Source organism: Neolamprologus multifasciatus, chromosome 15 (assembly GCF_963576455.1).
Source record: "Neolamprologus multifasciatus chromosome 15, fNeoMul1.2, whole genome shotgun sequence".
NCBI lineage: Eukaryota > Metazoa > Chordata > Actinopteri > Cichliformes > Cichlidae > Neolamprologus > Neolamprologus multifasciatus.
In genome coordinates this window covers 24,318,329-24,332,376 of record NC_140453.1, presented here as the reverse complement: position 1 = coordinate 24,332,376, position 14,048 = coordinate 24,318,329, and the positions used below count along the sequence as shown (strand labels likewise).

The following is a 14,048-nucleotide window of genomic DNA, read 5'->3' as shown; positions in this document are numbered from 1 at the left end:
TGGATACGACAGGCTTAAGCCCAAAAACACTCTGCTTTATATGGGATTAGCATTACATTTAACATACAGCATGGCCATGTTTTATTAAGTAACTCAAATGCATATCAGCGTGTAACCCTCATCATGAAGTAAAACAGATTTTGTTCAAACATCGGCCGTTTTCCACCGGTGCTCACACCAAACATAGAGCAAAGTTTTAAGCTGCGTTTCTCGGCCAAAAACAGGACAGACACAACAGCAGCTGCCTGAAAGTGCTTTATAGTGTGAAGTAAAGACTCTACAGTGATAGAAAGAAACCCCACCAAACAACCCCCTGTGAGCAAGCATTTGGCAAGAGTGGCAATAGTGGCAAGGAAAAACTCCCTTTTAACAGGAAGAAACTTCTGGAAGAACCAAATAGAGTTCTAAAAATGTGATGGATATAAAAAAAAAAAGTCTTTAATTTCAGATCAGTGCATCTGTAAAACATAAAGTTGGAAGTCTTACAGCTGTGCTCATTACTGATACTAGAACAGCTTTGCATGATTCACAGTTCAACATAAACCTTCTTTATGTCACGCTGAGCCTCGCTGCTGTCCCCTCAGTTATTCCTGTGTGAAACAAGCTGTTTTAGCTCCTCCCACTTTAAGCCATCTTCATTCTGACAGAAGGTCTGAACAGAAGGTGGGTGGAGCTTCTGTTTCAGATTACCATATTAGGGATATTCTTACTGTGATGTCATTAAGAACCATGAGTAGAAAAAACTGCCTGAAGCTGAGTGTATGTTCTGATTCGTACATACACCAACCTGGAGCAGGAGAGATGTGACAGGAAATCAATCAATCAATCAATCAATCAATCAATCAATCAATCAATCAATCAATCAATCAATCAATCAAATCTTTATCTCAAACATATAAGTAATAAATGTTAATACACATAGAAGACAAACATGAAATCACTTAAAGTGACCATATTAGGGGGAGAACGCAAACGTTTATCAAATCCTACACTTATCTAGATCATCCTCTGTTTTCATTATACAATCTAAAATATACCTATGTTTGTGTAATATGTGTTCCTGTAACTATTTTCATTGTTTGTAAATGTTTGAAAAGATGAGTCAAAGATGTGCGTTAGTAGTTTTCAAATTCTTCAATAACTCCAAATTGGGGATGTCAAAGAAATTGAATTTCACATCTAATCCCTGAGATATTCTAGTATAAGAAAAAGAAGTGCAATGTTCAACACATCTGTTTTTTCCACACAATAAAGAAATTCTGCTGAAGTGAATGAAAGAAAGCACTCTTTAACTTTAAAAATCAATGTGCGAAATTACAGAAAAATAGCATCCATGTGAAAACAGGAACTTCTGTAGCACATACAGTGAATAAACAGGAACGTTTATGTTTTTAAATGTATTTTCTAATTACTTGTAGCATGAATGGGCATGTGGGAGGTCTTTGTCAGTAATAATAAAGCTGTAAAACTTAATCATTTACACCTTGCTTCACATTTTTCAGTGCTGTTAAGTGGGGCCAGACTGGAGTCTCTGCTTGGCCGACTCTAGGCCCTGGGCCTCATGTTTGACACCCCTGCTCACTTTCAGAATGTGAAATTTTTGTGTCATGGTGTGTTTGTCTTTCTGCAGGGGAGCAACGACTCCTGCACCGACGCAGAAGCTCCCGGAAATCACAGGTAGGACATCTTCAGTGAAATGCATGTCATCTGTTTATACACTGAGAGTTTTTTACTGTTTTCATTGTATATTGTCGTATACGATCGGGGGCGATCGTGGCTCAAGAGTTGGGAGTTCGCCTTGTAACCGGAAGGTTGCCGGTTCAACCCCCGGCTTGGACAGTCTCGGTCGTTGTGTCCTTGGGCAAGACACTTCACCCGTTGCCTACTGGTGGTGGTCAGAGGGCCCGGTGGCGCCAGTGTCCGGCAGCCTCGCCTCTGTCAGTGCGCCCCAGGGTGGCTGTGGCTACAATGTAGCTTGCCATCACCAGTGTGTGAATGTGTGTGTGAATGTGTGTGTGAATGGGTGGATGACTGGATATGTAAAGCGCTTTGGGGTCCTTAGGGACTAGTAAAGCGCTGTATAAATACAGGCCATTTACCATTTATACACAAATATATTATACAAGTAGATTGTAGTTGGTTTATTCTGAGATTAACGTTGCTCCTGTCTCTCATCAGGTCCAGAGGCTCAGACCGATCCCCCGTCAGCACCCCCGGTGCTCGTCACCAGCACCACTGTCTTCTTCAGTTCCACAAGTGCCTCTCCAAGCTCCGCCCCTGAAACAAGCCACCCTGCCAAGGAGCTCAAAGAGGTACAGAGTATTACAGCACATACGAGGTATCAATCTGGCGCTCTTATCTGCTGCAGAAAGCTGAAGGAGGAAGAAGCTCAAGTATCTGACGGGCTGAAAATGTCACGCTGGAGCGCTCATGAAATTATACATCAGTTAATTTGAGTGAAAGGCATCACTTCTGTCCCTCTGTCCTCTTTCTTAACCTGTAATCACCTGTAAGTAAGCCATTAAGAGCTGCTTACTAGCTGCTCCGTACTTGAGAACTCAAAGGTTTATCCTTCAACCAGTCCTGTGAAAACTAATTTACTCTGATGATGGAGTAAAACCACTTTTACCAGCAATAAGCTGAAGTAATCATTTTCTGTGTGATTTATCAGCCTCTCACGTCACTGTGGAAGGATTCTGGCCCACTCTTCTTCACAGTGTTGCATAAGTTCATTGAGGTTTGCAGTATTTGTCTGTGCACAGCTCTCTGAGCACAGCATGTCAGTCAGGCTGAGGTCTGGACCGTCGCAGCACCTCGATTCTTTTCTCTCTCAGCCGTTCTGAGATCTGCTGTTGCTTGGGATCATTGTCCCGCTGTATGTCCCGCTGTATGACCCACTGTAGGGATGACGTTGCACTGTGGACAAATCACAAGCAAAGATTTTTTTTAACTTTTTAACGCTACATCAATAAATAAGACAAGCACAAAGATTGGTTTTGTCTTCTTTCACGTCTGTCCAAGTCAAAACAACAGTGAGCCCTCCGGTTCCTGCACCAGCATAATCCACCTCGTTCTTATTCCCAGAGCGTTTGTGTTGTGTAGTGTGAAAACAAGAAGACGGTGAAAAAGGTGATTAAGAACAAAGCAAAACAAAGTGCTAAAACGAAGGTCCTGTGGCACGTAAACCACCAGCCCTCTGATGTCCTCCAATACCCGCTGAAGGTCACTGGTTTCAGTCAACAGTGACCTTCAGCGGGTATTGGAGAGGCTTGCTCAGGGTAACACTGCAGTGGATAAAATCCGCACACCCAGATTATATCGCCTCTGACCTGGAGATGCCTTGGGGTCCACCAGGAAAAGCAGGAGGAACTAGCTCGGGATTCCCTTTGTGGGAAAAGAAGAAGGTAGATTCGATTAGACTTTATTGTCTCGGACAAACAAGGGAGCACATGGCCTAAAATAAACATGATATCAGATCCACACACAGCACAGCTTTGCAGCCCCGTTGATCAGATTTTGAGTTTGTGATCGGAGCTCAACAGACAGGTTACCAAACGTAATACCAAAACTGATAATAGATTCAATAGGTCCCTTATAAAATAATATCCACCCACTGTGCTGTTAGCGTTCTTTAAAAAAGGGCCAACAACAACGCTTCAAACCGGCTTTAACTGACAGCCAAGGTCAGTGCCTGATCTCAGATCAGCGATCTTCCCTCGGTTTCATTTACATTTAACATTTGGTTTTGCCCTCCCACCAAAGCAGCGTCCCTGCCCTCTCTCTAAGCAAACAGAATTTCTATATAACTGTATATCTCAGATTTCTGTATAGTTTTTTTATTTCATATTTATATCCTGTTCATAGCCTGTACATAGCTTGTACTCACTACAGCCTGTACATACGTATAGTTATAGAATATTCATAACATACTTCATACCGTGTACATTATAACATACCATAATAGACCCATTTCTGTAATATACTTACATATCTATATTATTGCTAATATATATTGTAATATATCTATATCATGGCTAAAGCACTTCTGGATGGATGCAAACTGCATTTCGTTGCCCTGTACCTGTGCATGTGCAATGACAATAAAGTTGAATTCTATTCTATTCTATTCTATATGATCTGAGAATTGAATCACAAGCTTGTTTCTATACTGCAGGAAGGAGAGAGCTCACACAGCCCTGGGGGGGTGTCCTGTACTCCTGCATGAGTGAAACAGCCAGGTTACCTTCCACCTGCTGCTGTTTTTTAATTATATAAAAAATACACACCTTTGTGTGTCGTGTTGTTTAGGAGACTGTGAGGGAGGCTGGTGTTTAACGCTGAGCTCAGACCCATCAAAGCATCATCAGATCTCTGCTTCACTCCACAGCATCTCTACCAGAATGCAAACAAAGCATTTCATCATGGTTACGTTAGAGCTACAGGTCTCATTATTTTAGGGATGAAGCTTGAGTCAGCTGAGAGCCGAAACAACAGACTCCAAGCTGGAGTCACAACAGCAGACACAGTGTTTAGGAGAAAGTCCCATCACATCCACGGGACCTGGTGGTGTCCAGTTTTTTAAAAACCGTTCACAGTGCTGGGATCAGTTATTACTTTGTCAAATTCTATTGAGTGACATATTCTTACATTTAATTCTTCTGTGGTCCTCGTGCTTCCTTTAGCTTTCCTCTGGTTGTTCTTGAAACGTCCTCGACTGCACATCAGACATCAGATGGAGGTTTTCTGATAATCACCAGCTGAACACAAGATGAACGGAGGCACAAACTTCATTCACACTTCACTTTACACCTCAGCCAGTTTTCAGCCAGTGAAGTTTTTTGCACTTATTTTTAGTCACATCATTTTCTTTTCAGCTCATTTCAGTGAAACAGAAACAACAAAAGAAAAAGCCATCTTTGCAAAAACCTGAAAGATGTGCACGTTGGCAGCTGTGTTTGTTGGAGAAGGATCACATGACTTTCAGTCTGCAGACGGCGGGTTTACCTGCTGCACAGGTGGAGCTGCTAAGCACCTCACTCCTCCCCCTCAGATAATTACTGCTTTTTCACACCACTGACCTATTCACGGTTACGGTGAGAGGAGGAGGACAAAAAGCCCGGGCTGACATTTGACATCAAACTCCTTTAAAGCCATGCGGGGACATGGCGTCATTTCGCTGCTGACTGTTCTCTGAAATGACCGCAGCAGTGAGGTCGTTGCTCTTTCACGGCCTACAGGAGCGTTAAACATATAGGGACGAGCCTATTTCATGTTTGCAGCCATTTTTTTCCTCATACTTTCATTATGGAATATCTTTGCTTTAGTTTCAAACATAAACAAAGAGATACGCTATTTCCTGTTGTGCTTGGATGTATGAAAACTTCCTTTGATCCTTATGGTTGTCGAAATATGAATCATAAAAAGAGCTTTCAGCTTGAATTTCCCGCTCTATCGTTTCTTTTTTCTCGTCTGCATATGTGGTTCTATTCACACAAGCAAATTTGTTATTTTCTCTCATACCAGTCAGTTTCATGTATTTGGAAATGCAAATTAAAATGTTAAAGCATAACGAAGAGACGCACGTAAGCTGTCCCTTTTTAGCGCTTCTCATTTGTCTCGTTTGCCGTCCTGAAGGACCCGGAGCTTCCAAATGTCGTCCCAGAGAGTCCGGTGGAGCAGATCGTGGAGTTCAGTATCGACCTGGTGGATCCGGGTTACAGAGAGCTGCTGGATGACCCGGATTCCCCTCAGTACATCGACCTGGCACAACACCTGCAGGACCAGGTGAGACCTCCTGATTCCTTTTTTTCCAACCTCTGCTGATAAGAATAAAAAAAAACTACCTCACTCAAACCAATAGAGAGAAGTGGGAAAATAAATCTAAGCACCCTAAACTGCTAAAGTGATTATGACCCAGCATTTTGAGGTTATTGTCTTTTTGTGAATTTTTTGTGTTTGGAATATGTTAGTTTTTCTTAGCATTTGCTGTATGTTTAGTTTCATTTGTCTGGTCCAGTTTTCTCATCAACCCTTCTTGTTTACATGTGTCCTCCCTGTGCTCTGTTCCATGTCTCCCCTGTCTGTCATGTGTATCCATGTATGTTTCTTCAGCCCGTCATGTCTCACTCCCTCTCTCTGTCTCTCGTGTCAAGCTCCCAGTTTACGTCTCGTTTCCCTCGTCACCCTCTTGTATATTTATGTAGTCTGTTGTTATTCATTCTTTGTCAGATCTGTTATGTTCATGCCATGTTTCCAAGGTTTTGTGCTTCCAGGTATTTACATATTCTCCCCAGGTATCCGTGTTCAGGGTTTTTTATGTTTACTTTCTAGTTTTCTCATTTTAGGCTTTTTCTTTTAGGGTCAAATTGATTTTGCTTTCTGTTAAAAGTTTCGTTTCGCGTGTCTGCATTTGGGTCCTCCACCATGTGGAAACCCTTTTAAAGTTCACTTTTTCTGCAGTTTTCCTCAGAAAATGATCAGAAAATATCAAACATGCAGGGTACCAGCACTCTTTTCAGTTAAACTGGTGCAGTTTATTTAAACTATGATATATCCCATGACATTGATGTTCAGAGCTGGTTACTGGATATCATACACAAGTAGTTTAAACGTGTTTTTCCACACTGACACTTTCATGTGGATATCTGCCAAACACTGAGAAACGCTGGAAAAATAATGACAAATCAGCAAATTTCAACCAACATATGAGGGGAACATCTGGGCTAAAGTTGCTGTAAAAACATCAGCTGATTCTGAGGGGTTCAGGTGGGAGGCACTCTTTGTGTAAGCACCTTGTTCTTCCTGGGTCTCGCTCTTTACAACGGCTGCAACGGAAGAATTAAATAACTCTGATTGGTTAATTCTGCATTGCTGCATCAGGATCAGTCTGCACTTTTAATCAAAGAACTAAATCTTTATTTCTCAGTTTCTGAACGAGCTTCGCTTGTGACAGTCTGATCTCCTGCCCTTCCTCCTCCTCCTCTTCCTCTATCAGCGTCCGTTTGTGCCGGCGCTGCTGGTCCAGGCTGATAGTAAAGAAGCTTACACCACAGGGCAGCAAGGTCAGGGTTCAGAGAAAGGGAGAAGATTACCCCCAGCCCGCTCTCCCTACGAGTGTTTTCCTTTTGTCTCCTTGCTCCGGGCTCCTTGCTGCGAGTCATGTCGAGTACCCTGCTGAGAAATTGAGTCCTTCAAAGTTATTTTCTCTTTTTCTGACGCTAAAGAAAGGCAGCTGGGTCCTTTAAAGTCACGCTAGGCGCAGCGGGATGCTGCCTGATGGAGCTCTTAAAGACGATTATGTCATAAGTGTCCAGGTGCTTAACTCGCCCAAAGATAGATATCAATGGGGGTTTTCCATTCATGCGGTGTTTCTGCGTGTTCACACGCTGGCTCTTGTTTGGTGGCCCAGAACCGATTACATTGGAGCGGCAAGAGGGTGACGACGGTATAAAGAAGTTTGTTTCTTTCCTTTGCAGATGCAGCATGTCTTTGACAAACTTCCTGGATTTAGATCCATCCATGTGCTGGGTATCAGGTGAGTTCGAACTGTGAAGCATACATCTGAGTAATCAAATCTCTCCAGTGTGGCGGTGGTGGCAGCGAGGCAATCCAGCGAGGCTCGATAATTTCATCACATCTGAAACGAGCAGATCAGTCGGCGTGGGCGGCCTGTGAATAGATAAGATGCCGGTTGTGAGTCGGATTGTTTCAGACACCGCCGCAGGCGAATGTTTCGTGCCACTACTAACAAGACTGAATGGAAAGATTCTCTGCTGGATGCGTTTCCTGTTTATAAGCAGTGACAGCGGGCCAGCATCGAAACCTGACAAGGGAAGAAAATATTATTTTAGTTTTTTCTCGAAAACAAAGTCATTTTTAATCGTTTAGAAAAAAACTTGGTTTGAAATCAGTCAAACAGGAATGAATTAAGCAAATATTCAACCGTTCGTCACAGAGCACTTTGTTTTGCATGGTTCTGTAATCCAAGCGTTTCGAATTCAGTTTCACCAAGCGCACCAAGGCTCAATCGCAAATATATGCCTGATATGGTTTTTTCACGTCCACATAAAGCCCTTGACCAAGGCGCCAAATACGATTATGAGCTTTTCTAACATTTAGCGAAGCAAAATTATTCAAGACGTCTCCCGTACAGCCACCTCGCAGCAGCACGGGGCATTTATTCTAACCACAATATGACCTGATGTAAGAGTAATCGTTCCTTCACACACAGATGTCTGTGCATCCTGCCTGTTTTAGCTTCCTTAAAAGCCAAAGAATGAAATTATCTCTGATAACATACTTCACCTGGACGACTTTGCCACCAAACTGGCTGCACATAAAAGTAACACTTGCTCATTTCATTATCTGACTCAGATGATCAGACAGGACACGCCTGAAACACGCGGCACTTTGCTTTGTTTGTGACTCTGTTATTGCGGGCTAGCGTTCCGACGCCTTTGCAGACGTCTGTGGTTATAAATCTTATATTCACCTTTCATCCTCACGTGCACCTCTAGACCAGTTTAACCACCCGGTACCTCATCTTCAACCCCAAAACTCTGAGAATGTCACCGTAGACACCACTGGTAATCCTGCATGTTTCACTGCTGCTCGCTGAGTCTCCGAGTGTTTGCAGACAGATCGGCATCTTCGTGACAACCTGCTCGTAACCAAAGCAACTATGAGAAGGATTTTAGTGCTTCACTGTACTGTTTGAGGTCAATTGCACCAAGCAACTGTTCACCAACCAGGGGGTGCCGTTGTGTCTCTGAGCATATGTGACTGTGAAGAGGACTTCTTGAAGATTGTCTCATTAAACGCTTTCACATGCAGTGTTGGGCAAGTTACTTTGAAAAAGTAATTAATTATAGTTACTAGTTAATTCTTCAGAAAAGTAACTGAGTTAGTAACTGAGTTACAAGATACTAAAAGTAATTAATTACTTGAAAAGTAACTATTGCATTTTAAAAAATTCTTTAACCCTCTGGGGTCCAGGGTATAATTGGTCATTTTTAATTACTTTTGATCTTGCCTCACCTTTAAAAACTATTTACTTTGCCTTGTTTGGTATCAATCTTTTCAACACAACCTCACGTGTCTGAATTTACAGTTATGTTTTCATTTTGACATACTGTATTAACATAATTGATCTAAAATCAGACAAAAAACATAAAATCTGAGTAGAAAAAGTTATATTTTTTACTGTAACAACCACAAACATGTTTATTGAATCATATTTCATAACTTTACATGCAAATATAAATTGTCAATTTTAAAAAAAAGTTAAAAAGTTATTTGCAGCCATTTCCCTTGTACCCCCCCTTTTTTTTTATAACCACTTCAAACTATTGACATAACCATCAGGTGTTCTGCATTCAATAAGATGCCACACTACGGAGCCCCGCAAGGGACATGGGAGAAAAAAAAATTAAGACGGACTTTTGCAAGATCTCGCAAAACAAACTCGGGATCTCACAAAAGTTTTGCGAGATCTCGCAAAAGTTTTAGCCGCATTCTTCAGAGGCTGCCAGCTCTGACCGGGAGGTCGAGGCACGATGTGCCGGGAAAGCGGTATTCCTCCCAGCTGTAGTAGGTCTCGACCTCCCGTTAGCTTCGAGATGGTGGGTGTCAGATCTCCGAAAACGTCGGAGCACTTTTGCAAATATGTGATGTCTTGTAAACCGAGCAGATATCTGACGTTTACACAACTACATTCACGCCTCAAAATATCTTAAAAGTTTATTTTGTGACCCAGAAAGAGTAATATTATAACTAAGTAGCTGCCGCCATTGTTGGAATTCAACTTTTGCGAGATCTCGCAAAACAATTGCGAGATCTCGCAAAAGTTCAAAATCAAATCACGTCATTCAACTTCAAAAGCAAAAATGTTCTTTGAAATGTACACAAAAGTAATTCTTTAACTAAAACTATGTGCTGTTATTCAAAGTTGACAGTCACAGAGAGCTGTTTGTGTTTTTCTCTGAACTATTATCAGCAACAAAGCCAATACATAAGCAGTACTTAACAAAAAAAAAAAAAAGATAACAAAACCAGTCATTGTGCCTTACAGTCTTAAAGCAGGTATGTGTTTCATCATTTGAGAATTCTCTCCCCCCCACTGTAATTGAGCAGCAGCCATTTGTTATGGCCTGGTAGTCACCTTGCAGGGCTCTGTACCACACAAATTATTTGTGCCACTCCTAAAAAATTAAATTCTGTCCACTATAAAGAAGAACATCACAGCCTGATACCTGCAGGTCTAACAGCAGCAGGTGTATCACTCCTTTTTCTACCTGGAGACAGCAGTCGCCTCATTGTCTTACACACAACACAAAACCACAACACTACACACTTAACTACACAAGACAACACATTAACTACACACTTCAAACATGCTAAACATCACAAATCTCTCACATCTCAAAACTCGCTCTCTCTCTTTCTGCTGTCTTTATCTCTATTTCTCGCCGTCACTACTAAAACTTCCCCTCTTCCCTAAACAACCAAATGTCATGTTGCCATATCATTTTTTGATTGGTCGACATGGTGCATTCTTCCACCAACACGAACAGGCTGTTTTTTGGGGGTTTTTGGGTCATAAGCAGAGAGTGCTTGCTAGCACTGTCCTTAGACAGTAAACGTGACGAAACTATTCAGGAAAAAACACTGTGTATATATTGTTTATCATGACTCTGGTTTTACGTGGCTTATCAACACAATTTAAAAACTGGTATATATCACCTTGTTGCTTTGTCATCTTGAAGTGGTCATGTGACTGGCTTACCACGACTACTTTATTCTTCCTCAGTCAAACAGCAGCACTCATGCAATTGTTTTGCCCCCTTAGCTCCAGGTGTTGTGCAAAAACTGATCGTCGGGCAGACAGTGATTACCGTCCGCGGGAGCGCGCAGCTGCTTAAAGCTGTAGCGCCCAGATTACTTACAGTTACTTCCGTACAACTGATATAAGGTGCGGTAAGCTGAACACAGACGTCTGTATGTTGAAAAATAGTAACGCGACCGCACCACATTTTCTTGTTAGTAACGGTAACAGTGTTTTAACGATAGAAATAGTAATTAGTTAGATTACTCGTTACTAATGTACGAGTTAGTAATGCCGTTACTTGTAACGCTTATTATTCTCATCACTGTTCCCACTTTTCCACCTTCGATGTAAAGCGCTGCTACAGAAATCACTGCAGGAGTCAGAGCCACTCAGTCCTGATGCAGCAGGTTATTTAAGCTGTTCATTGTTAAAGTTTGTATTTTATTCTAAGCATGTTTTTTTGCCAGCTTTAACATTGATTGTTGTTCTTTTGTCTACAGTGTTTTCCCCCAGAGAAACAGGCTTTTTCAGACTCCAACATAATGCGCATCATTTCATGCCGAATTTAAAGTGACACTCGAATGGCTCGTTTCTTGTGGCTCTTGTCATCCCGGTGGTGCCTTTCTTTCTGTTACACTTTCATTTCCAGCTCTAATGCCTTCTTTTCTTCTCCCCAATGTAAGCGAGACCCAGGACACTGACGGGTAAATGGCACCAAGAGATGAAACATCCCCTGTAGTATCCGCCTCCTGTTGTGTGTTTGTGTTCAGTTTCCTGCCAACATGCGGCTCAGCTTTTATTTGTGTCCGAGTTAGACTCACAGAGGGGGGATTATTCCCCCCCAAACTGTTCACACAGCTCAGTGCAAAGATCTGCACGGGGACCAAATAACTGCTCAGACAGGCGGACAGCTTCCTGTGAATTGCAATCGCGTTACAGGTGAACACAAGGAGCACAGATGCTTTTTCATGAAGTTTGTCACAGTGTCGGAGAAGACAGGTGAGCAGGGAAACAGGAAGACCTGTGGATACTGTAATTGTCAGGCTGCTCCCCCAATTAATTTGCCTTCCCCTGTGGCGTCTGGGGCTGTCACGGCCAATAACACGAGGTGAGCCCTCAGCGGGAGCTCGTCCTCTAATCTCGGGAAGGATTCACAGCTCCTCCTTCATCTTCCTGCCAGATTGCAACAAAGCAAAGAGTGACTTTTCTCAGTGTTTGAATTATGACAATAAGCAAGAATATTTTCACATATCTGTACACTTTTTCTTACTTCTTAATAAGCAGCAAGAGCTGGACTCATGTCAGTAAAAATAAAATCAAACAATAACACGTAACGAAGACCTGACAAACCTACGGCTGACTGACTGCTTCCCCTCGAGATTTTAGCCTCTTTAAGCTGCTTGTTTTGGTTTTCAAGTCTTAAAGATGTTTTGATGCAACCAGATGTTTTACTCGGGGAAGCTGGAGACCACAGACTGTACATAAAAGATGGAAAAAGGAAGCATGTTATACTGGCGTTCATTCAGTTAGCCAGCCACGGAGGATTGCAGAAATACACGAAATACATGTGAATCACAGGTATTAAAAACAGTAACTTTCTACAAAACGAAGGAGTGACAAGAGTATTCAGTCTCTTATTTAAGGAAAAGTCATAAAAATATGTTTAGAACCTAAAATAAAAGTACAGATTATGTAGAATCATAAATGTGATTTCGCTTTAGAGCGATATGTTACCATGCATGAGTACATTTGTTTTCAAATCTGTAGTAAATAAATAAATGGAGTGCAAAGTAGAGTGTTTACAACCACAATACAGCGGAGTAGAAATACTCAAACAACGTACAATAAAACTTTATTTTAGTGAAGTGCTCAAATGGACCATGTGACTGGCGTTGGTAGGACTCATTTATCTGTGACTGATGAGTCTGTGCCACTAGGTTGTTTGTATATAAGAAATGTATTATTGTAATTATTATTGGATTTAACAAGACAAATAAGGTGGAAGGTGTGTTAGGGCGGAGATCACTACGCCTTTCTTTTATATACAGTCTGTGGAGGAGACAAAAAACAGCGATAAAAGGGAAGTAAGTGTAAAACCAACCTGGTGATTTACAAGTTCTGGATGGAGAACCGTCTCGCGGCCTAATGAAGAAGTGGTTTCACTTCGTCAGTTCACTCAAAACAAAGAAATTCACATCATCGGCATTCTAATCGGTCCCATCTAACAAATCAGTTTATTCTCTGCTGATGATGATAGCTATGCAGAATATTGATGCAGCTCGATATTCTTTTCTTGTTTTTGAAGTGTAGCTTCAGAAATTCATGCCTGGCATTTTAAAAGTAGTGTTTCTCAGTGCAACCTTTTAACTCTGTATGTGAAACTCTTTCCCATATGTCAGCTCCTTTTGTCAAAGCTGTCCTTTAGTGTCTGTGATCCCACACACTGGTCATGCATACATGAGTGCAAACTCTGTCATTTTACAACCTGAAGGTTTACTGTGACCTGAATTATTCTAAACCTGAGTAGTTTTTATTGCCTAAATCCAATCAGAGAGTAACAAGCGAAACAGACCAGGCATCTAAAACTTAGTGCAATTCACAAATGTGCCAATCGGAGATTTTTGCCACCTGTGCATCCTCTTAACGCAGCCTTTGGAAGCCTTATAGTTGGAATTAAGTGCAACATCTGTGCAAATACAGAGGTGATGGAGCCGCCCAACTACTCCAAAATACTTCCGATTTGCTAAGAAACTTGATCAGCTGAGATTCAACTTCAGGCTGGATTCAACACCTACAGAAAGAAATGACAAATTTGCTCTGTCCATTTTAAAATTAATTTTAAAAAAATCTAAATTAATCCTGCTCAGCCTACCATTGGCTGTTGCAGACACACTCCAGCAACTATGTGCAGGTGATTTACGTCAGGGTAAACTTTAGGTGTGAGCAGCTTTAAAGACAGCGGATATTTCTGCCAAAGGACACTCCCAGAGATCGCGATGAAATCTGCAGCATTATGTTAAAACACGATATTACAGGACTGACAAAACAAAAGCTGAGAAGCACAAAATCCCCATAACAGTCGACCTGTATTTGCAGAGTTCAGACATTTATTGATCAGCTCGGTTAGTGAGAAGATTCAGAGGCAGTATCTCCTGACACTGACACAGCTCACCCTGTAGAGTCTCTGCCCCACCTACCCAAGAAACTGAATGTCATCCCTCGT

The 14,048-nt window shown here is 41.8% G+C and overlaps 1 protein-coding gene across 1 annotated transcript in view; it reads left to right on the top strand.

Annotated features, from left to right (window-relative positions):
* Positions 1-14,048, top strand: part of LOC146502146 (uncharacterized) — a 65,139-nt gene that overhangs the window by 19,634 nt on the left and 31,457 nt on the right. The window contains exons 6-10 of the mRNA XM_085133605.1: positions 1,631-1,677; positions 2,179-2,312; positions 5,635-5,784; positions 7,476-7,534; positions 11,509-11,529. Coding sequence (XP_084989731.1) covers positions 1,631-1,677; positions 2,179-2,312; positions 5,635-5,784; positions 7,476-7,534; positions 11,509-11,529 — 411 coding nt within the window. The remainder of the gene's footprint in view (positions 1-1,630; positions 1,678-2,178; positions 2,313-5,634; positions 5,785-7,475; positions 7,535-11,508; positions 11,530-14,048) is intronic.